At 42.1% G+C, this 22,445-nt stretch overlaps 1 protein-coding gene and 1 long non-coding RNA gene across 15 annotated transcripts in view; one reads left to right on the forward strand and one right to left on the reverse strand.

The window, feature by feature from the left end:
• BZW2 (basic leucine zipper and W2 domains 2) overlaps positions 1-20,086 on the forward strand; it is an 88,673-nt gene extending 68,587 nt beyond the window's left edge. For 9 of the 14 annotated variants that reach the window (XM_005306653.5, XM_065583190.1, XM_065583193.1 and 6 more), the window contains 3 exons: positions 1,964-2,102; positions 9,024-9,146; positions 12,356-12,806. In XM_005306653.5, coding sequence (XP_005306710.1) covers positions 1,964-2,102; positions 9,024-9,146; positions 12,356-12,411 — 318 coding nt within the window. In that variant the 3' untranslated portion in view covers positions 12,412-12,806. Of the gene's footprint in view, positions 1-1,963; positions 2,103-8,628; positions 8,693-9,023; positions 9,147-12,355; positions 12,807-19,738 lie in introns of those variants that run through there. The other 5 variants (XM_065583194.1, XM_005306655.5, XM_024106595.3 and 2 more) reach the window with 4 other exon arrangements.
• On the reverse strand, positions 3,269-14,631 carry LOC103305702 (uncharacterized). Its single transcript, XR_010598279.1, has 2 exons — positions 14,230-14,631; positions 3,269-8,562 (listed from the first exon to the last, which is right to left on the reverse strand). It is a non-coding gene; the product is annotated as an uncharacterized LOC103305702 (long non-coding RNA).
• Positions 20,087-22,445: the final 2,359 nt, after the last annotated feature.

Below are 22,445 nucleotides of genomic sequence, written 5' to 3' on the forward strand. Positions count from 1 at the left end.
GGAGGCCTGGGAGACGCAGGGGAAGCGCGGGGCCGGGGTGAGTAACAGTCCGGCCTGGTCCCTTGCAGGCAGGACTCAGTTGGGCGGTAGGGAGAGGAGGGGGGCGACCCGCGGGGCCAGGCGGCGGCTGTTGTTGCCCCCCCAGGCAGCGGGACTTGGGAGCAGCCGCTGCTGCAGCTCCCACTGCCGCGGGGGAGGAAGCGGCCATGGCCGCTTCCTGCCCCCGCGGCAGTGGGAGCTGCAGCAGCGGCTGCTCCCGAGTCCCGCTGGCCGGGGGTGAGAACAGCCGCCGCCTGGCCCCGCGGGCCGCCCCCCTCCTCTCCCTACCGCCCAACTGAGTCCTGCCTGCAAGGGACCAGGCCGGACTGTTACTCACCCCGGCCCCGCGCTTCCCCTGAGTCTCCCGAGCCTCCCTCCAGCGCTTGTGGAGGAAGGGGTTTTTTTTGGCCCCGCCCCCCTCCCCGCCCCCCCCGCGTCACCCCCCCCTCCCCCCGCGTCCCGATATTTGTCTTGGGTGATCTGGTCACCCTAGAGTACCCTGGCCCCAGTACTGAAGAAAAACCACTTAAGCATGTGCTTAAGTTTAAGTTTGCAAGTAGTCCCACTGATTTCAATACAATACAACCCCCTAATGAGAGGGAAAGAAATGAGAAAGCAAGAAGGGTAAATTATGACTACTTAGTCAGGGGGAGGGATAGCTCAGTGGTTTGAGCATTGGCCTGCTAAACCCAGGGTTGTGAGTTCAATCCTTGAGGGGGCCACTTAGGGATCTGGGGCAAAAATCAGTACTTGGTCCTGCTAGTAAAGGCAGGGGGCTGGACTCGATGACCTTTCAAGGTCCCTTCCAGTTCTAGGAGATGGGATATCTCCATTAATTAATTAATTTAGAAGGAAAGAGCAGATGAAAATAAGGCCATAACTGGCATAACTTCCTTCTTCAAAGGGAAGAGAAGTATTTCCATAACAAAATGGAGTTCTGACCTTTTATGAGCAGCTACCTTTTTTCTTTGGATCTTTAATTGTTATGTTAAAGGTCATAAAAAGGACCATGACTACCTTGTCCGTGTACTATATTAAATAGTTAAATTTTGTGTACTGGAAAAGCTACTGTGTTCTTTGCATAAGGAAAGGTCACTTCTAATTCATGCCCCAGCATGGTGAGTCACAGGCTGCTAGTTTGTTCAAGTTAATGGTTTTCATATACTGGATTTTATTATGATCTCTGAAGCCTCCATGAAACTGGGGATTTCAGATTATCAGGAGCATCAGGTCTGGGTGTGTGAAATTGTTGGTGCTCTCTTTGCAACATGTAGCATCCAGAATATTGTTGAAACATCATAGTTGCTTATCTTTGGCTGTACCAAACAGCGTACAAATGACAATACTCTGACATAATGGGTCTTATAACTTCATTTTACACAATTCAATAGCAAAGTGAAACATTAAAATAATCCATAGCAAGTGCGCCAACACTGTTTTACAAAAGCTTGTGTATATTTGTGTTAATGGCACTAATGGAAGTGAATATTATTGGCAATAAAATATGTGTAAATGTAGCAACCAGGGCCCACGAGAGGGCGGGGAGAAGCTGGCCCAGCGGTCCGGAAGGGGGCCCGGGGCCCAGCTTCCCCCCACCCCTCGTTGGCCCTGTTGAGCTGGTCCGCCCTTACTGGGGGGCCCGAAAAAATTCCGGAAGGGGGCCCAGCTCCCCTCCCCCCTTCCCCCCCCCCCCGCGTCATCGACCCTGTTTAGCCAGTCTGCCCTTGCTGGGGGCCTGAAAAAAAAATTTCACCAGGGCCCAAACCCGCTCTCGGCGGCCCTGGTAGCAACCACATCTTTCTCTAGGTGATTGATTTTCAAAGATGAAATTTACAAGGAGGTAAATTGTAGTAATGGTGTCTGTGATTTTTCACTTTCAGTACTTCTATATAAAATAATTTGCCTTTTCCCCCCACTCTTTCAGCAATATGCACCCCTGCTGGCTGTGTTCAGCACCCAAGGCCAGTCAGAGCTAATTCTTCTCCAGAAGGTTCAGGAATACTGTTACGACAACATCCACTTTATGAAAGCCTTTCAGAAGATAGTGGTACTCTTTTACAAAGGTATATGTCCATATCCGCCGTAGTATGGTGTACAGTGAACATTGTGTCCTGTGCCTACTGGAACATACTGTAATAAGATATTGAGTAAGTTTGGCATGTACACCTCTACCTCGATACAACGCTGTCCTCAGGATCCAAAAAATCTTACCGCGTTATAGGTGAAACACGTTATATTGAACTTGCTTTGATCCACCGGAGTGCACAGCCCCGCCCCCCTGGAGCACTGCTTTACTGCGTTATATCCGAATTCGTGTTATATCGGGTCACGTTATATCGAGGTAGAGGTGTATTTAGATTCTGAAGCTGTTCTCTCAGGTCTGTGCAGAAACCACTTAAACTATCCAGAGATAGAATTGCTCCTATATAAGGAGATTCTCCACTGCCGTAGAGATGGAGGAGGTGGCATAGTTACTTCTTACACCAGCCCACCCCTTCACCGATGATGTAAGTGTGTGGGGAGGGGGAGGGGAAAGTTACAGGCATTTAGCATGTTGGAGTGGCTATGGTAGACCTGAGTTCTTCTAGACCTGCTGGCGTCAAGGACCTTATACCAGCAGCAAGCTAAAGCAGATTCCTCCTGCTCTAACATATGCTGGTGCTGGTGGCCCTAAATCATGGAGCCATGAAATCATGGGGGAGGGAGGGGTAATCAATGTCATCTTGAAAAGAACAGTGATCAAGGTTTGTCTTTTGGCTTCTATATGGGCATTATTCTGTTCCCATTGATGTCCCTGGAAAATCTTGCCTTGACTTTAACGGAAGCAGGATCGGGCCATAGCTAGGCACTGTCAGATCCTTGGAGAAGCCATTATTTCCAGGATATTTTTTTTTTTTTATAGTATAGATGGTTTCTTAGTAGGTTTATTCAGTTCAGGTTGTCATAGAGACTAATAGTCTTGCACTGCATGTGAGAGGTGGGTGATAAGCAGTTTGTTCTGACATTCTTGCTATAAATAGTTGAAGGGGGGAAATCAGTGTGACTAGAAATGCTCGGTATAGATTTTTTTTGTTCATATTGTGTGTTCACGTATACTTTCAAAAACACACAACTGATGACTAAAGTATTCATATAGGTTTTCAGAAAGCAGAAACAAGTGAGTCAACAATATTTATTCCCATCCTTATTATGTCTACATAAACTGACGCCAGTAGTTTTAAAAAATAGAAAATGTGACCATTTAAGAAAAATTAAGACGTAACAAGACACAAACATTCTAATTTGATTTTCTTTCGTGCATCCTCAGTAGATTGTGTTCTAGCCTTAGTTCACGCTGTATATGCTGGATGAGCATTGTAACTTTTCTGCATGTTATTTAAGTTAAGTGCCCCAAATGATAACATAAATAGTTTAAGTAGGTTTGTCTTCAGTTTGTGGTGTAAGGGACCTAAAATGAATTTAAATAAGTAACAATGTAAATGTGAGAGGAACCAAGCTATTGAGAATTATTTGTACAGTTGTTATGGATAATATATTTAATATACATTTCCTCATAAAAGCAATATGAACATATCTGGTGAAAAATTATAACAAGTAATAAGTTTGAGCCCAATTCAGAATATAGCAGTGATTCCAGTCAGGACTGGGACAGCCAGGCTGTCCCCATCTTCTGATGCCCCCAAAACTGCTCAGACTTGATTTCTTCTTGTGTGTGAGCTGTATTTTATTCTAAGCCTGTCCACCAACCCCAGTACAGTGCAACATCACAGTTTTAACTTTACTTCTTTCAGCCTTTCTTTGCCTGGGTCCTAGGAGAAAAGGAGGTCTCCCTCTCTAGGGAGCTCCTTCATTCCAGGCTCAGCTAGCCCTGTCTTCCTCTCTCTTGTAACCCTTCCTTCCTGAGTTTTTTATCAGGTTGGTCAGCTGAGGGCTAATTAGTCCCTTACCTCCCCAGCTTCTCCTTCTGATTAGCTAATTATTTAATCAGACACTGATTATGGGGGGGGGGAGAGCGGGGAGGAAAGACACTAATTGAGTCTACAGTGATCAGAGTGCTGACCTGCCTGCTGACCTCAGAACTCTGTCACAAGGTCCACCAATAATGATGATAAAAAAGGGTTTTTATATCCACACTTGCTTGGAAATAGACTCCAGGCTGAATTTAACAGACTGTACGGTGTTGACGGCCTCATGGATTGTTATCTATGTTTTTACTCTAAAATCTGTCCCTTTTGTAATGTACAGATACAGGGCCAGATTTCTTCATGCAGTGTGGCAGCTTTGTGCCACATTGCTTGGCATAATCTGACCTTTAAAGCCAATTTAACAAGCCCAGAGAGGATCATCCTAGTGTAAAGGCGATCCTCTAGTGATTTAGAGATAATCTAGGGGCCCCTGCATTATTATGCCTCCCTGCTGCTGGCATAGAATGGAAAAGGGATGTGACCAGGATATCCCTGAGCTATGCCAATCCTAGACTGTAGGTTGCCCCTGCTCCCACTGCACCCCAGTGTAAGTTAGATCAACACAGTCCAGACAGATGAACAGAGCAGTATCAGAGGAGTATGAAGGTGAGCCTTAAGCAAGTTTTGAACAACCCCCCAGATCCATACGGTGTTCATTTCAGCCTCAGCTGGAGGGTTTGGGTGCTAATCTTTCATTACTGTTCAAGAGAGTTTGCATATATAATCTCTTTAAGTTGATATAATTGTAAACTCATATTCAAATGTGGTAATTATTTATAAGGACCGCCACATTGCTGATCCACTGTCAGTTTAGCAGTAAAAACATCAACCACGTTCTTCCAACTTTTGAAAGTCTTAAATCCAGGAATGAATAATAAAACAAGACCTTTAAGAAGTTATGTATTGGAGCTCCAATTATAAGAAATTCTAGGCCATGTAGGGCCTTTGAGACCTGATTCAAATCCCATTGAATATGTTGGGAGTTTGCTATTAATTTCAACATGAGAAGGATCAAGTCCCTTATCAGTGCAAAAGACCAAAAATGTTCTGTTCTGTGTATATATTTTATTTATGTTTATAAGAAATATGTAAAAGAGAACCCTTTACACTCTTAAAGGTACAATTAATGATAAACAGAGGCTGGCAATTGCTCACTGACAATACAACCCCAACAGCAACACAGATCTAAGAAAAAATTAATAAGCCTCATTGTTCCCCCAGATCTCTACTGGCCAGCCATCATATGTAGGATGACATACACTTTCAGTCAATTCTAAATCGCCTAGAACATCTTCATTTCTGGCTGAATTATAGTAGGAAAATACTGAACATAATTAACATTGGATTGCGTATTACACTACGTTCATTAACCACAGAATCCCCTGTAGCTCTACTAAATTTATCTCTAACTTAGAGATCCGGGATGAAATCTTGGCCACACTGTAGTCTATGTCCAAACTTCTGTTGACTTGAGTGGGATCAGGATTTCATCCTTGAAGAACAAATGTTCATAACATGGAATAAAACCTTTTTTCTGTTTTTTAAAGGCCACTAAAGCTATATTTTATTAAGTTTCTGGCTGCAGAACCTCCTGAAGAGATGGAAAGAATTGGGAGTTCCCATGGGAGAATACTCCCACTTGCTGCACCTGACCGATGCCTTAAAGATGCTAATGATTTTATTTTGCTCTTGTCTCCATTTTGGAGTCTTTATAACAAACAAACATTCAAACCACCTCTCTGAACATACAATCTATTAATCCTCCACTTAAGGAGATATTCAAGCTACAATTTACACACAATAATTTTCCATGGGGTAAATGTCATTATCTCTACTCAATTGTTCCAATTACCTTCCCTAGGAAGTGGAAGATGGCTTATGAACCTTTCACAGCAGAAAATACACACAAAAGAAATGCAAGCATTTTGCCACAATTAAACTGTGGGTAACATTACTTGAATAATAATAATGATAATCAAAAAGCAACATCTAAGGTTCTGTCTTTGCTGCAGTTATCTCAAGTTAACTCCTTTCAAGTTAGGCTGCCTCGAGTGAGAGCAGCCACACTGCGAAACACATGAACTACAGTGCGATTGTGTTAGCAGCTGACAAGTTGTGCAAGTGAACCTGTAGTCTGTACCAGCCTATGGGCCCCTTAACTTGAGTTAAAAGCACCACCACACTCAAGTTAAGGGTTTTTGTGTATGGACAGGACTTGAGCTAGGGGCAATACTTATGTTATAGTTCAAGTTAACTCTGCAGTGAAGACATCCTTATGAAGTGCTTTGGGCCCTCTCCCTTTCATGATTGATTTAACCTGGGGCTCTGGTGGTGGGTGGTTGGAGTAGTAGTTAGCTGCACTGGCAGGGAAACCAGCTCTGGATCTCCAGGGGGGCTGACATCACCCGGGGCAGTGGATGTAACAACAGAACCGTGCCAACAACTAAATTCAGCTGAAACTATTGCAGCATGTAAAAAGTAATTGTCATCATCTTTAATCAGAAATAACTAAAATAAATCACCCCCAGTATTCCCATTGCGTCAGAGCAACCTAGGGCTATCATTAACTACACCCTGCCCTGGCTGATTGCTTAATTGAGCATCTCTGCACTAACAGGAGAATATTATCCCTTACAAACACTGGAGGCACGAATGAATTACCAATGATGTTTCTCAGAAATGAAAGGAAAGACGTGATTGTCATTTCTGTAACACAAGGTATTTTTATTCCTTCTCTGGGTGCATTTTCTGTCAGTGCAGGAACATTCACTTCATTTTAGTACCAGAGAATCATATGCAGGCAAATCTCTTCCCCATCACCTGGGGGCCATTCTCATCTTTCAGGCAGGTAATGAGACTTTGCTGTCCTGGATTTAGACCTATCTAATTTTTGTAATGCTTGACCACTAGAATGGGCTCTACTATTGTTGCAAATCCACCATCCTCAGAGCCCCAGTTCAGGAAAGCACTTAAACATGTGCATAACTGTAGGCACTTACATGGTGTACTTGAATAAGGGCCAACAATTCCATTTGCAACATTTTCCATACCTATGACCCCATCTTATAAAAGATTCAATCCTTTCCCCACCACTTAGCCAGAAAGAAATGGAGGCTAGTCACAACATCCTTCTGTCCCAGGTGTTATGATGTACAGGTTGAGAATCTATATAATAGGTTGCTGTATTTCTTAGAATTTCATGCATGCGCTATACAGTATATTGGAGTACAGTGTTTTTTCATGAAGAAATTATATTTGTAATCTCTATTAAAAGTTCCATGTAAATACTTTGAAGCTTGTAGCTTGTACGCTCTAAATGAAAGTCCAAATGTGTGTTATAGACATAATGCCAGCAAAATGCTGGAGCCATAGTAAAGAATATTGGGTTGACAATTGTTTAATGCCAAATGTCACATCTTCCCTATAAATTTTATTTAGTTCCTGTATCTATTTATTTCTCATGATTCTACCATTTTTATTACTTTTGAGTACGTTCCAAGTGCAAAATAGTGGATTTTTTGTTATTCAGCTACATTTCTAGCTAAATATTGGAACCGAATTTTTACAAGGGGAGAGAATGATAGTTGTAGGTACAAGTTGTCATAGTCTTAAACAGGAATTTTGTAGTCTTGTGTGCGCGCGCGCACACACACACACACACACACAACTGTGCCACCACACTGTTTTCAAAAGGTGCGACACTCCTGCTCTTCATCTACCTTCAGCTTGTTTGTTGTATGATAATGCCAAATCGGATGATGGCTTTTGATAGTAAAAGATATTTGTGAGACAAGAGAGACTTCTAAACACATTTCACTTGTTTTCACCAGATTTGAAATCTCCAGGAAGACCCAAGTGTATTCAGCTTCCACCTATGAGTGACTGGTTGGCTTAGAGCATTTGTTATTAGTTCTACATTATCAGCTCAAATAGTTCCAGGTCACTACTATCTATTTGCTGTTCCATAGCTTATGTGAAGTGAGTCTGTGGTCTCAGTCCTGTTTCTATTTGCACAGATGTTTTAAAGATGTTTGTTCATTTATTTCATTATAGTTGATCCAGTTAATTTTCTTCTGTCCTTCACTGCTGGCATCTGCCTATAGTCTTTGTGCTACAGTAGAATATGGCTGCGTCCTGGTCTTCAGCAGAGTAGCAAGGGCTATCCCGTATTCCTGGTATACTAGATTATGAGGGGCAGAGGAGGAGTATGTTAGTTTGACCAGTACATGAAAATGAAAATGGTGGCGACAACCAAAGGTGCTGTTTTTATTCTGGCCTCCATGTCATCCAATGGCCCTGAAGGCTAAAGTTCATCACAGATATTGGCTTCACGACAGTCACTTATTCAGCTGCAAGACTTCATTGATTGGCAGAAGCTCTGTCACTTGGGCTAGAGGCTTATTGTTTCATATCAGCTAGGATCAGTGGGCATCCTGGCACGGTTTATTCAGCCTGATGTTCCTCTTGTCCTCAATTATTTTGTTCTTGACACTTAGAAGAAGAGTTCTGGGAGCATGGTCCTTTTAAATGATTCCCCTGATGACTGCTGTTTAATCAGCTGGGAAAGAAGACACTTCACATTAGGATGGGATTTTTGTTAATTTTTTTTCTTTCACAATTCTAGCAGTTTTACTCTTGCATAGCTCTATGAGTCAGCAGCAAAAGAACCTACAGCATTTCTTACTGAGGTGAGTCCTAAGATATACAGGTAGAGTTTATTGACTTCCTTTGCAATTGGTGTGTCATATATCTCTTATTTAAAGCCAATTGAATAGAGGAGTAATTACTATTTACAGAAGCATGACACTGAATGGTTTATTTTAACACTGGCCTATTTAGTTAATGACTGACTTTACAGTATGTGACACAGCTGGGATCCCTCTAAGGTGATATGCTGCAACTGTAGCCTAGTTGATCAGTGTGATTCACTTCTTACTGCCTCAAAACCTAGATGTTTTTCAATTGTCTTCTGTCTTATAAAAATATGCTGATCTTTGCAATCACTGCTCTGAATTGCAGCTGATGTCCTGAGTGAAGAAGCCATCCTGAAGTGGTACAAAGAAGCACATCTTGCTAAAGGCAAAAGTGTATTTCTTGACCAGATGAAGAAATTTGTTGAGTGGCTGCAAAATGCTGAAGAAGGTACAATTCCATTTACGTTAACAGTATTTAGTAGCCCCTTGGCAATTCCATTTTGAAGATGTTAGTTGTATTATAGTAGTGCCTACAGGTTCCAGTCATGACCATGACCTCACTGTGCTAGGTACTGTACAGATGTATGGTAAAAGACCGTACCTGCTCTAAATTGTTTATGATCTTAGTCTTTAGAAGGCAGGCACCACTGACTATTTTTCAGGTCATTAATGGAGTCCATACGAAGTCTCGAGTTCTTAAAATTCCATGTGTCCTGCAGTGTGAATTTCACTGAATTCCTGAATGAGAACAGCAATCATAAAGGCACAAGGACTGTAGTTACTGTTAAAAAGGAATAACGGGAAGGGAAATAAATGGGTGTTTGGGCCCACATTTCCTTTTTTTCTGGTGCCCTACAATGGTAAACATTTTCCTTCTGGTATAAGAACAGGTGAACTGTCCCTTTAAAGCAGGGATCGACAACCTCTGGCACACGGCTTGCCAGGGTAAGCCCCCTGGCGGGCCAGGGCGCTTTGTTTACCTGCCATGTCCGCAGGTTCGGCTGATCACGGCTCCCACTGGCACTGGTTCGCCGCTCCAGGCCAACAGAGGCGTCGAGAAGCAGCGGCCAGCACATCCCACGCCGCTTCCCGCAGCTCCCATTGGCCTGGAACGGCGGTAGGAGCCGCAATCGGCCGAACCTGTGGACGCGGCAGGTAAACAAACCGGTCCGGCCCACCAGGAGGCTTACCCTGGCGGGCCGCAGGCCAAAGGTTGCCGATGCCTGCTTTAAAGACTGCCCCATGTTAGTTATGTTGAGTGGCAGGTATATATTTATCACTCTTCACTTGCCCCCTCTCTTCTGCTCAGTTCAAACTGATAATTTGACACACTGTTTCCTTCAATTTCTTGGGGCTGCTGATTATTTGTGGCTGCTAAACACAGTTGTATCAGGTTATCAAATGTTATTATTAATCAGAATTTTATGGAGGGATTATGAACAGCAATTCCACTACATAGAGGTCAGCATAACTGAAAGATTGTCCTTTTAACACACACCTTGGTATATTAAACCGTGACCAATTAAAATGTTTGCATTTCAGGCAGGAGTCTTACACTGTCTTTATTCTCCCCCTGCTACTCCTTTACTTGAGTGCAGGGGCATGCGCAAGGGTGGGCAAGCAGGGGCTCAGCCCCCCCCCCAGTCAGTGGGGGGCACAGAAGTCCTCTGGGGCTAGGGCGGGGAGAGCGAACTGCTCTGTCCCAAGGGCTAGGGAGGAAGGGAGAGCCAGCTCCGCTGGCACTGGGGCCACAGGAGGGAAGGGGGAGAACTAGCTCAACCTGCTGTAGCTGGGAGAGCCAGCTCCTCGGCCCCAAGCAGGGACAGGAAAAGACCGAAACCAGGGCCGTAGGGAGGGAGAGGCAGCTCCACCGGCACCAGGGCTGCAGTAGGCTCCTCCCACCCACTACTGTAATAGATTCCTAACCTCTGGCTGAGTTACTGAGGTCCTCAAATCGTGATTTAAAGCCTTCAGGTTACAAAATCCACCATTTACACTAGTTTAAACCTGGCAGTGACCCAAACCCCCTGTTGCAGAGGAAGGTGAAAACACTCCAGGGTCTCTGCCAATCTGACCCACAGGAAAATTTCTTCCCAACCCCAAATATGGTGATCAGTTAGACGCAGAGCATCATACCATCCCCTCCATAAATATATCAAGCTCAGTCTTGAAGCCAGTTAGGTTTTTTGCCCACACTGCTCCCCTTGGAAGGCTATTCCAGAACTTCACTCCTCTGCTGGTTAGAAACTTTTGTCTAATTTCAAGCCTAAACCTGTGGATGGCCAGTTTATACCCATTTGTTCTTGAGTCCACATTGGTGCTTAACTTAAATAACTCCTCTCCCTCCCTGGTATATATCCCTCTGGTGTATTTATAGAGAGCAATCACGTCTCCCCTCAGCCTTCTTTTGGTTAGGCTAAACAAGCCAAGCTCTTTGAATCTCCTCTCATAAGGTAGGTTTTCCATTCCTCGCATCATCCTAGTAGCCCTTCTCTGCACCTATGTTTAAGATGAATTCAAACTAGAACAGGAGACCAGAATTGCACACACTACTCCAGATGAGATCTCACCAGTGTCTTGTACAATGGGACTAACACTTCCCTGTCTCTATTGGAAATACCTCGCTTGATGGTACTAATACTGCATTAGTCGTTTTCACAGCCGCATCACAGCACAGTGGTGGCTCATAGTCATCCTGTGATCAACCAATACACCCAGGTCTTTCTCCTCCTCTCACTTCCAACGGATACATCCCCAGCTTATAGCAAAAATTCTTGTTGTTAGTTCCTAAATGTGTGACTTTATACTTTGCACAATTAAATTTGGCTTGAGAAGTTTGGTTTGCAATTGAATTGCATTTGCAACATACTTTCCTCAGAAGTGAACAATAAGTCAGAGATTCAGCATAATGTAAACTTTTTCACTTGATTTTAGTTGGCAGTTTGGGGATGTGTGGTGTTTTATTTAGATTTTTGATAGCAAATATATGGCATGCGTCTCAGTCTAATTGTACTGCCACCTACAGTTTTGTGAACAGACTGTATCATAATACATAGTCTTCAGAAACTGATTTATCTGATAAAGCACATCAGCTGCAGTACATAACTTGTATTCTGTACAGCAGCAATCCCACCTGGACAGATAGATGGATAATTATTGTTTATTAAATTTAACCAGTGTATACTTGATCTCAGTTTATTTTGTGGGAAAGTTAGGTCTAGATTATCCATAGTGAACCAATTCTGTTCTAAATCTAGACCTGTACAACTGAGTAGAATTAGGTGTTCTGTCTGCAGTATTCAGAGTGGTAGCCGTGTTAGTCTGTATCAGCAAAAACAAAGAGGAGTCCTTGTGGCACCTTAGAGACTAACAAATTTATTTGGGCATAAGCTTGGGTTTTAGCCAACGAAAGCTTATGCCCAAATACATTTGTTAGTCTCTAAGGTGTCACAAGAACTCCTCTTTGTTTTTGTCTGCAGTATGTTTCTTGCGGAGCTGCTTTCAATGATCTGACTGCCCTCCCTAGGAAATGTGATATGAGGCTAATTTTTATTCAAATCTTTTACTGTTGCTATTTACAGAAATAATGATATAACTGTCACTGTAAATCCAGTTCAAAAAGAGCAGAAAAGTTTTACTTTTCTTTTTACCTCATAGAATCAGAATCTGAAGGCGAGGAGAATGAAGATGGTTCAACAAAGCACAATCTCTAGGCTACTGCCAAATGCTCTTTGGGAATGCCGTATTGTTCAAGCAAAACAGGTTTTACTTCAGTGTCCTACAAAAAACTCAAGGCTAGGCTTTCCTTTTGTTTAGAAGAATAAAGTTCTTTAATGGAGCCCTGAGGCATTAGATGCTCTCCTTGGGACTCTGCCTAAGTTAGTGTACAGTGAGTCAGAGTTAGACATTCAGCAAGGAGCCATATAGGAAAAGTGAAATGAAATTCTTATGGACTCCTTTTTTATCAGCAATCTTTTTAGGTACTGTGATATGTGAACACTCCTATGTCTGTTTATAGAATTGGTTGATCTGTGTTTGTCGCTTAATATTAGCTTGTGTATGTGACTTGACACCACTTTTTTTTGAATAAATGGCTTTTTGTATCTTAGTTCATTTGTTCTCAGTGCATTTGTTTCATAGACTTATTGTCTGCCACTGAACACATTGAGATTTATCTTTCCTTAGGTGAAAACTGAGTAACAGGCTATTCTGAGACTTCCTCTACTCATTTTTTTTGTATTTTTAAAGTTCACTATTCACAAAGCCACAGTTAGTTAAGGATAGGCAGCAAGCCCATTTCCCCCCTCAATTTTGGCTGACCCAGTGTGGTTCTGGTCAGACTATCCTGATACCTGGACAAATCTTGGTATTCTCAATCTGCTAATAATGCAAAGAAAATGCAAAACTGCAAGCTGTGTTGATCTGGACCTTTACATGTACAATATTTGCACATGCAACAAATCAATATTGTGGGCTCAATCTAATGGCATACAATAATTGGTAGTCACCAGATTTTCATGAACAAAATAATTATACATATAAATCTGGTGGTTGCCAATTTAAATATATAACTAAAATTTTTCACATGCAAATTTGAGGTTTCCTATACAACTGTGTAGGTTAATGTCCCCCACCCACTAGTCACTTGTGCACAGAAACGTCCCTATTCACCCCATGAAGCCAGCATTCTTTAACTATTCCATTGGCCTAGATTTTCATTGTTCACTATTCCAATACCTCCACAATAACTGTAATACAGAGTGGCCCCTTCTTGATAGCTTGTATGCAAATAACTTTTAAAATGTATGTTATATACTTAAATCTCTTAATTGATCTGAAGTCTTTGCTATGGTAATAGACATATGAAGACTAAAACAATGGTGTAGTGAAAAGCTACTGCAAGTGTGCACTTCACAGTTTTCAAATATATAAACTTCTATTTGTTATTTTAATATAAAGGGGTTAAGTCCACATTGTGGTGAATGATCCCAGTAGGGTTTAGAAAGTCTTTTTTAATCATAGAAGGGCAAAAGAGCATCATTAATCAGAAAAGTAGCAATGCAGTTAGTAACTCTAAAACTACCCAACAGATTGGGGTTTGTTTGAAAAGTATTACATGCAAATAGTTCCTGCAGTGCATCCAACAGGTAAATTCTTGTCTCAATATATACCCAGCCTTAGCTGCAGGCAGCATGCATCAAGCAGAGAATAAATTCTCTTGGGTGCCACCTTTCAGCCAAGAACAACAGTTTTGCAGCAGAAATCGATCTAACAGAATATATAAAATAGACCTTTTCAGTAACCATAGTAGAACTAGCAGGCACCAGGATAATTACATTATTTATAATGGAAAACGGATGCAATGACCGAACACAGCTGGACCTAAAGGGGTTTTTAACGTCTACAGAAACAAACTTACCGCAGTCATCATTGCCCTTGGGTGGTATCTGCATCAGCTCTGCTGCTGAACTGTTATATTAATACACCTCTACCTCGATATAACATTGTCCTCGGGAGCCAAAAAATCTTACCGTGTTATAGGTGAAACCGCGTTATATTGAACTTGCTTTGATCCACCGGAATGCGCAGCCCCACCCTCCGGAGCATTGCTTTACCGCGTTGTATCCAAATTCGTGTTATATCGGGTCATGTTGTATCGAGGTAGCAGTGTATAATGCTCCTTCTGAATAAGTTTATCAAAGCATAAAATGAACATACAGTTAGGGTATGCAAAAGAATTATACATTTGTGTTAACCTGAAAATCAGGATACCTTCAAAGGTGCCAATCCAGCATAATGTGCAAAAAGGTATAATAATCCTGCCTTCAGTGTGTCTCTCTCTATCTCTATCTATAGAGGATGACATTGTCGAAGGTGGGCATGACAACCATGCTCACAAAATGTATATGCGCCTTTTATCCTCCCTAAAAATCTTTGTCTACTGGAAAAAGGGACATACCCACATGCATGTGCAGTTATGTATCGTTCATGTCCAGGTATAGGTCTTCACAGGTACCATGTGGATATGTGTAAACTACTGGTAACTGTGTTGCGTCCCTCTCTGTGCCTGATGCAAAGAGAAGGTGAGCCTGTTAAAGCCCCCCACTGACAAATAACTGGCTCTGTAGTTCAAGCTGTAGAGACTCATGCTTTTAGCTTCCCTTCTGCAATCCCTGGAATCACTCCAGATTGCGACTTTCACATATGTCCAGGTGTTTTGGATGCAACAGGTGAATAGTTCTTTAAAGCCCTTGTCCAGCGTATGTTCTGGAAGCTGAATGTTGTTCTCCTAGATAAGTATTTTTAGAATAGCTTTTCCTCAAAATGAATTGATGCATCAAAGTGTATATAAATTAAGGCCTTGACAAAAGTCTCAAATGAGAATTTGGGCAACACGTTGAATTTAACTTTGAGACGGGGTGGAGAACAATGTTGATCTTGATTTCGATTTCCTGACTCTTGGTCAAAAGCTCAGCATTATTGGAACACAACATTTAATATCAATAGTTCATACCCCTCTGCTGGAGATATGCAGATTTGGATCAACACTTCAGGTGGTATTAAGATCCAGGGTTAGTCTTCGAATGGTGTGATTGTTGAATAAGAATGTTCTGTATATAAATATGCTTCACGATGCAATAGCAATTTATTTCAAAACATCAGTAGACAGTGTTTAAATGCTAGAACTAAAAATATCAATCTCCTCTTTAAAATAGACCGCCATGTGGGGAAGGAGCTTGGATGTGACCTTGGATGGTTGTTTGGTATAGTTGGGGAAAATATGGAACAGGTTTTTTGGGGGTAGGTGGGGAGGGATTGTTAGGGAGCTTCTCCCATGCAGACCTAGAAAAGCTAAGCACTCATTAACTCTACTGAATGCACATCATCTTTGAAAATCAGGCTACTCGTCTTCAAAGAAGTTTTAGAAAATGTGAATCCTTAATCTTTGGCTGATACATGACAGCGCAGAAAAAGTTATTTGTGAGGGCACGCTTTTAATATTTAACACTACAATTTGACAGCTCCACACAGAGACACTTGGACTGCTGCTGTGAGCGCGGTTTGGTGGATGGGTAATGTGTTCTACTGGAAGAATTCTGTGCCACTGTGCAATGCAGAATTTGTGCCCAATTAATGTTATGTACACAAGTTCATGTTCCCCCCCCCCCCACAGAATTGGGGCTGCAGAGCTGCTGGCAGCCAATAGGGGCTGATGGACGCTGCAGAGCCCAGTTCACAGTGAGCAAAGCACCCAGCCTGGTGTGGATGGAGGCTCTGAACACTTTGGCTGCCCGGCTTTGATTATCTTCTACCCGGGGACAGGAGAGGGTCCAGGAGACCCAGCTCTCACAAAGGGTGAGGGAGGGTAGGACCTCAGTGTCCCCCAGTGGGATAGTAAATAAGCTGGGGGGGGAGTAAAGGCTCTGGGGTAGGGGGGTGCGGGTGTGTGGGCTGGGAGGGTGGCCCGCAGCTGGGCTCTGGAGGAGGAGGTTGCGGGTGTCTGAGCTCTGGGGGATACCACATAGCACCCTCCAGCACTCCCCAACTGGAACTGGGTTGTCATAGGAGTTTCTTGAACTCTCTGCTCCTCAGGTGAATTTTTTGTTGTTGTTGCCTATAATGCTGTCATCCTTGTTGACAGGTATTTTGAAATAAATTACCAAAATAACTGAAACTGAAGAGATTATATTGTGTTATTTTGACAAATAAAATATGCAGAATTTTAAAATGTTGTGTACAGAATTTTTAATTTTTTGGCACAGAATTCCCCCAGGAGTAAATGTGGTGTGGCCAAGGGACTATTACCTGTGGGACCTTCTCACCAGCAGGGGAAGGGAGTTATATGGACTGCTGCCAAAATTACTTGGGGGACGGTGTATTTTATGCTTAATTTACATATGTAATGCTGACAGCCCCTGTCATCATTAGCCAAGATCAAACCGATGATCACTGGAACTTAATGCATGAGCTTCTATTGCATGAGCTAAAAGACATCTCCCTTAGCCAAGGCTATAGCGGACTCATCAATCTCTTGCTGTTCTAACTACCATTAGAGGATGATAGAGTACCAGACCAAGCAGGCATCTCTCTTCTCACCCTACAATCTCTCCAAGTTTGTCTGTTTTCTTCACCCCAATAAAGATTTATTTCTGTCTGATAAGGGCACCCAGGAAGGATCTGTTTAGTTTTTGCAGGTTTCTAGGTGAGGGCTTGAGGCAGTTTAGTTTTGTCAAGAGGGACCCAAAATATATTAAATCTGACCCTTTTTGCTGCCAATAACCACCTGACAGAAGGGCTCCACACATCTGCAGCTGAAGCATCTATATCTCCACCCATAGGTTCCCAAATTATTCAGTGCCTGTAATAAAACTGGCCCCCTTATAAATAGCTGAATTTCAAAGTACAGTTTAAAAAGTCTCAAACTAATCCATGATAACAGGGAAATATACTGAGAAAGTGGCTTCCAAAAAGGAGTCATTTTATTCATGGTGCCATTGCATCACTATGTCTTGTAATGGTCATTTTTCAGAATGGAGAGAGGTAAATAGTGGTGTCCCCCAGGGGTCTGTACTGGGATCAGTACTGTTCAACATAGTCATAAATGAACTGGAAAAAGAGGTAAGCAGTGAGGTGGCAAAATTTGCAGATGATACAAAACTACTCAAGATAGTTAAGTCCAAAGCAGACTTCACTGCAAAGAGTTACAAAGGGATCACACAAAACTGGGTGACTGGGCAATAAAATGGCAGATGAAATTCAATGTTCATAAATGCAAAGTAATGCACATTGGAAAACATAATCCCAACTATACATATAAAATGATGGGGTCTAAATTAGCTGTTGCCTCTCAAAGAGTTCTTGGAGTCAGTGTGGATAGTTCTCTGAAAACACCCACTCTGTGCTGCGGCAGTCAAAAAAGTGAACAGAATGTTGGGAATCATTAAGAAAGGGATAAATAAGTCAGAAAATATATTGCCTCTATATAAACCCAGAGTACACCCACATCTTGAATACTGGGTGCAGATGTGGTTGCCCCATCTCAAAAAAATATATTGGAAGTGGAAAAGATTCAGAAAAGGGCAACAAAATGATTAGGGGTATGAGTGCAGTTTCTGAATTGGAACATTTCAGGCCCCTGATGGCCTTCATTACATGGTTTTTCAGTCAGCAATGAGCACTGGAGCGAATGACTGATCATCTAATGTGAAAGGGCTGTAAGGGGACAGCACCATTTTGCATCTTGAATCTGTCACTTCCATGTTGCCTAGCTGCTAGAATCCTGATTCTCTCAGCGCAAGTACCCCATTTAGCACCTCAGCATTAGCCATCACAGCTGAATGCTATGTATACCTGGCCTTTACATTTACAGCACCACACCACTTTAGAGTGCATCTATGCAGTAATATCCTTATTTTCATTTATATAAGATCATGATCTAAAACTCCATATGCTGGCACCTATTCATGTCAATAAATATTTTTGCAGAGCAAGGAGCTCATATGCATCAATAAAGCAAATATGTATACAATTCTGGTGAGAACCACCACACCAGTGTAATCCTAGTATAGCTTGGAGGGGGAAGTGAAGAATCCCTCCTCCGGGGCATTTTTGTTAAGCAGGATGTAGTTAATTTGTGTGGGATGCTAGTCTGAGGAAAAATGACATCAGATCTTTAATGAATGAGGAGGAAGGATTTGGGGGTGATAAGCCTACAAAAAGAAAACACCTCCCAACATCAGAGTGGTCCATAAAAACTACACTGACTCAGAGGGTAGAGAATACTGTATTCCTAACACCTCTCCCTGCAATACCTCGATTTCCTATATAAGTAGTGACTGGAATTGACCCTGATAATTTATGAAAGTTGATGAATTTTCTCTATATCCCTAAAAGTTACTGGTATACATGGCATTTTGCATAACCCAGGTACCCTTAAAAGATGGTGAAAGGGGGGGATAAGAGAACTCCGAAGTCTGGTTATGAGACCCTTTGTCATAAGTTCAAAGTCATGCCACATCAGTAGTGACCAAAAGTAGTTACCATCTAAAGACTACTTGGGGACCCAGGTGAAGTAAATTGGTGCACTCGGTCCTCCTTCTAATGGACGAGCAACCATAAAACCCACCACCCTTGCACTCAGTTTCCAGTTGGTACTTTCAACTGAAAGCCACTGCCTTTAAGAACATGAAGATTAAACTTCCCTCTTGCCATTAGAGGTGGTTCCCCTCCATAGTAAGGCAGATGTTTGTTGAGGAGAAGCTAGACAGAGGCAGGAGCAGTGAAGCTTTCACTACTGCCATCTGAGCTGTACCTGTCCTGTGGATAAATAGATTAAAAAAAAAATCTTTCTTCCACCTTTTCCCCCTGCCTTTTCTATGTACATTTTGTATCTCTGTGTAGATAGAGATTCAGGGACATCCTTTTTCAGTACTTTGGAATTCATATTCTCTGAATTTCTGAGTTTCAGATTTGAATGGAGCTGGAAACCTATAATAAAGCTCTGTTTGAAACCACCAAGTTGTATCTGGCTTCAGATCAAGATCATGGGCCTGATCCTGAACCCATGATCTATGAATACTCTGAACTTTCCCAATTCAAGCACTGCCACTCGGGACCATCTCTAGCCACCAAAAAGATTTCTTTGTTTTTCATCCGTCTTCATCACTTGGCCCAGCCTTCCTCACACCTGGCCTGAATTTTCAAAAATATCTGTGAACAATTTGTCAAACTTGCCCTAAGTTTTAGGTTTGTTGTAAAACAAGAACCAGGCTTGATTTTTGTATCATATAGGTGTGTTAAATGGATATTACATGGATGATTTCAGCATGCTGTATTGGGCCAAGTCCATACCTGGTGTTAGTCAAATTCTACACTGAGGGAATTACAACCAAATGAAACTGGCCCATTATTTGTTAGCATTTTAATCCATTTGTTGAAAAGCTATAGCATCATTTTGGGAATGGAATCTTAGTGCCCTCTAGTGAGTATCAGAGGCTGAAGCACGCTCTATAAACTGTTTTCTTTTACATTGTTTCACAGGACTCTGAACGTAAAATAAAAAGACAGTGCCACTAAGATCTCACCTCTGTGCACACCCCACTGCAAGTCTACTGGTTACTCAAAATGAAGGCAGCAGTCTTTTATCTTTCAAAACTGGTTGGCTGTGTGATGGTGTGAAACCTTGTTGGGCAGGTCTTGGTGTCCAAATACCTAGAAGCCCTCATCTTCATCACTGTAGCATCCAAACGCCTGCTCCTCACGTCTCTTTTCTGTTTTCATGAGCAAGTCACATGGTTCCACAGCCTGCCACAAGGGAGCAGAAAAGGAACAGTGTCTGCATACATCTTTACATGCCTAAAGAAATCCAGAGCAATGCAAAAAAACAAATCAACATCCCAGAATAATTATTTGTATTATAGTAGTGCCTAGAGACTCTAAACAGGGACATGCAATCAAGTGTGTGGAATGACTGCCCACGGAAGGGGTCTTCCACCCTGTCACCTCGCATGAATGGAACTGACAAGCGGGAGGGAGAGCAATTTGTTGGAGTAACTGGGTGACTCACGCTGACATGCTGTGGCCATTGAACCTGAGCAGTACCCATGTACTCACAGTTTGAATCCAGCTCTGGGCAGCTTTCTGACAGCATGTGTGTTGTAAACGTCAGGTAGTTTCCACTTATGTTCTAGAGAATGAGGATGGGCAAGGAGTCAGGGCACTACTTTGAGACTCAAGTTCAATTCCCTGCTCCATCATAGACTTCTTGTGTGACCTTGAGCAAGTCACTAAGCTATGTTTCAGTTTCCCCATGTGTAAAATGGAGATAATAGTATTTCCCTGGGTGTTAAGGATCAATACATTGAAGATTGTGAGGTGCTCAGATCCCTGATGACGGGGTCCATGTAAAAACCAATGTTTTAACAGAATGAGCAAACGCTCATGCATAGATGTAAATTTGTGCCTGAAACCCAGAACCCAACTGATAAGGCTAAATTTAGTTTTTTTAAATAATCCTTTTACAAAAGAGTTCTCGGTCTCTGCGTAAAAGAGAGATGGATGTTTAACATATTGATTAAAAAAATATGGTGACTGGAACTGGTTAAAATGTTCATCAGTTTTTTTAATGAAAAATTACTTTTTGATAAATGGAAACTTTCTATTGGGGTTTTGTTAAAAAAAAACCCAAACACTAAAATATTCAGTTTTCAGTTGTTGAAAACTGAAAATTTCAGTGAAAAATTCCTAATGAAAATGAAAACATTTCATTTTCTTCAAAATTTAGTGCAGAATAAAGTACATTTTTGAACAATGTTTTGAGGTAACAATTAATGGGACTTTCAATTAAAAAAAAATCACGTTTATAACAGTAGTAAGTATTTACATTCATACAGGTTACACCAAAGGTTACTGTAACAAAGATCAGAGACAAACTATTTCTCTTTCTTTCCAGTTTCTTCACTTTGTGCATTCAACATTGCTTTGTGTATAGTTAGTTTCACTGTTTCCCTTATACCTTATTCCCTTTTGGTTGTGTGGTCTTTCACACAACAGGGAGGAAAACCTTTATAAAAAATGTGACCGCACTGCCACAAAAATGGGGAAAGGAATTTAAGGGCAGGTATAATATCAAACTACTTCAAATTCTATTTTTTAAAAGCTGACTAGAGTAGAAATTGAGTAGAGCTTAGGAGTTATGAGAGTATGATGTAGCTCAATTGAGAGGCTTGGGACAAAGAGTTATTGGAATTGTAACATACAGTAACTGCAAGAAATGGGGAAATGGCCACTGTGATTGCATAATCGCCTGTGGACACAAACATAACATCTTTACAACCTAAATCAGAACTGACTTGGGTATGAGGCACAAGATGAAAATATCAGATATACATTGTCAGTAAATATGAAACTTTTTGGTCCTTTTTTCTTGTATATTACATTCATTTGCATATTAACCATTCTCCCAGAATCTTTATGATATTGCAAAGAGTATCTTAAATTCTAAGGCCCATAGCATTAGTTCTTAACCTGTGGGTGACCTGTACTCAGGAGTTTTTAAATGTGATTCAGTGTTGGGCTGTATCTAATTATCATCAGCATGTCCAAGTCTGTCGGAATATAGATGTTCAGGGAAAAGACCCCTCAAACAAATAAAAGTTTCTACAGAAGTATGTTATAAACAAAACTGGGTGACTTATAAGGGATATTTGTTATTGCAGATGGGTTCTGTAGTGGATAAAATAATCACCCATTGAAAAATGGGTAACTCATTAACAGGGGCAGCTCTATGTTTTTTACCGCCCCAAGCACGGCAGTCAGGCGGTCTTTGGCGGCACGCCTGCGGGCGGTCCGCTGGTCATGCGGATTTGGCGGTGTTTCTGCGGGTGATCTGCCGGTCCTGCGCCTTTGGCGTACCCGCCGCCGAATTGCCGCTGAAGCCGCAGGGACCAGCGGACCTCCCGCAGGCATGCCGCTGAAGGCTGCCTGACTGCTGTTCTCACGGCGACCGGCACGCCACCCCCCGAGGCTTGCCGCCCTAGGCATGCGCTTGCTGCGCTGGTGCCTGGAGCCGCCCCTGCTCATTAAGAACTGTTGGTTGTCACAGTTGTTAGTAATAATGACCAGGTTAGAGAGAGTCCTTTTTACTAAATCAATCAAGTAAACTGGGGATCATACAAGAAATTTAATGAGTAATCAGGAAACAGAACACATGGTAAAATTAATTATGGGAAAGGATTTTCCCCTCCAA

This window comes from Chrysemys picta, chromosome 2 (genome assembly GCF_011386835.1).
Source record: "Chrysemys picta bellii isolate R12L10 chromosome 2, ASM1138683v2, whole genome shotgun sequence".
Lineage (NCBI taxonomy): Eukaryota > Metazoa > Chordata > Testudines > Emydidae > Chrysemys > Chrysemys picta.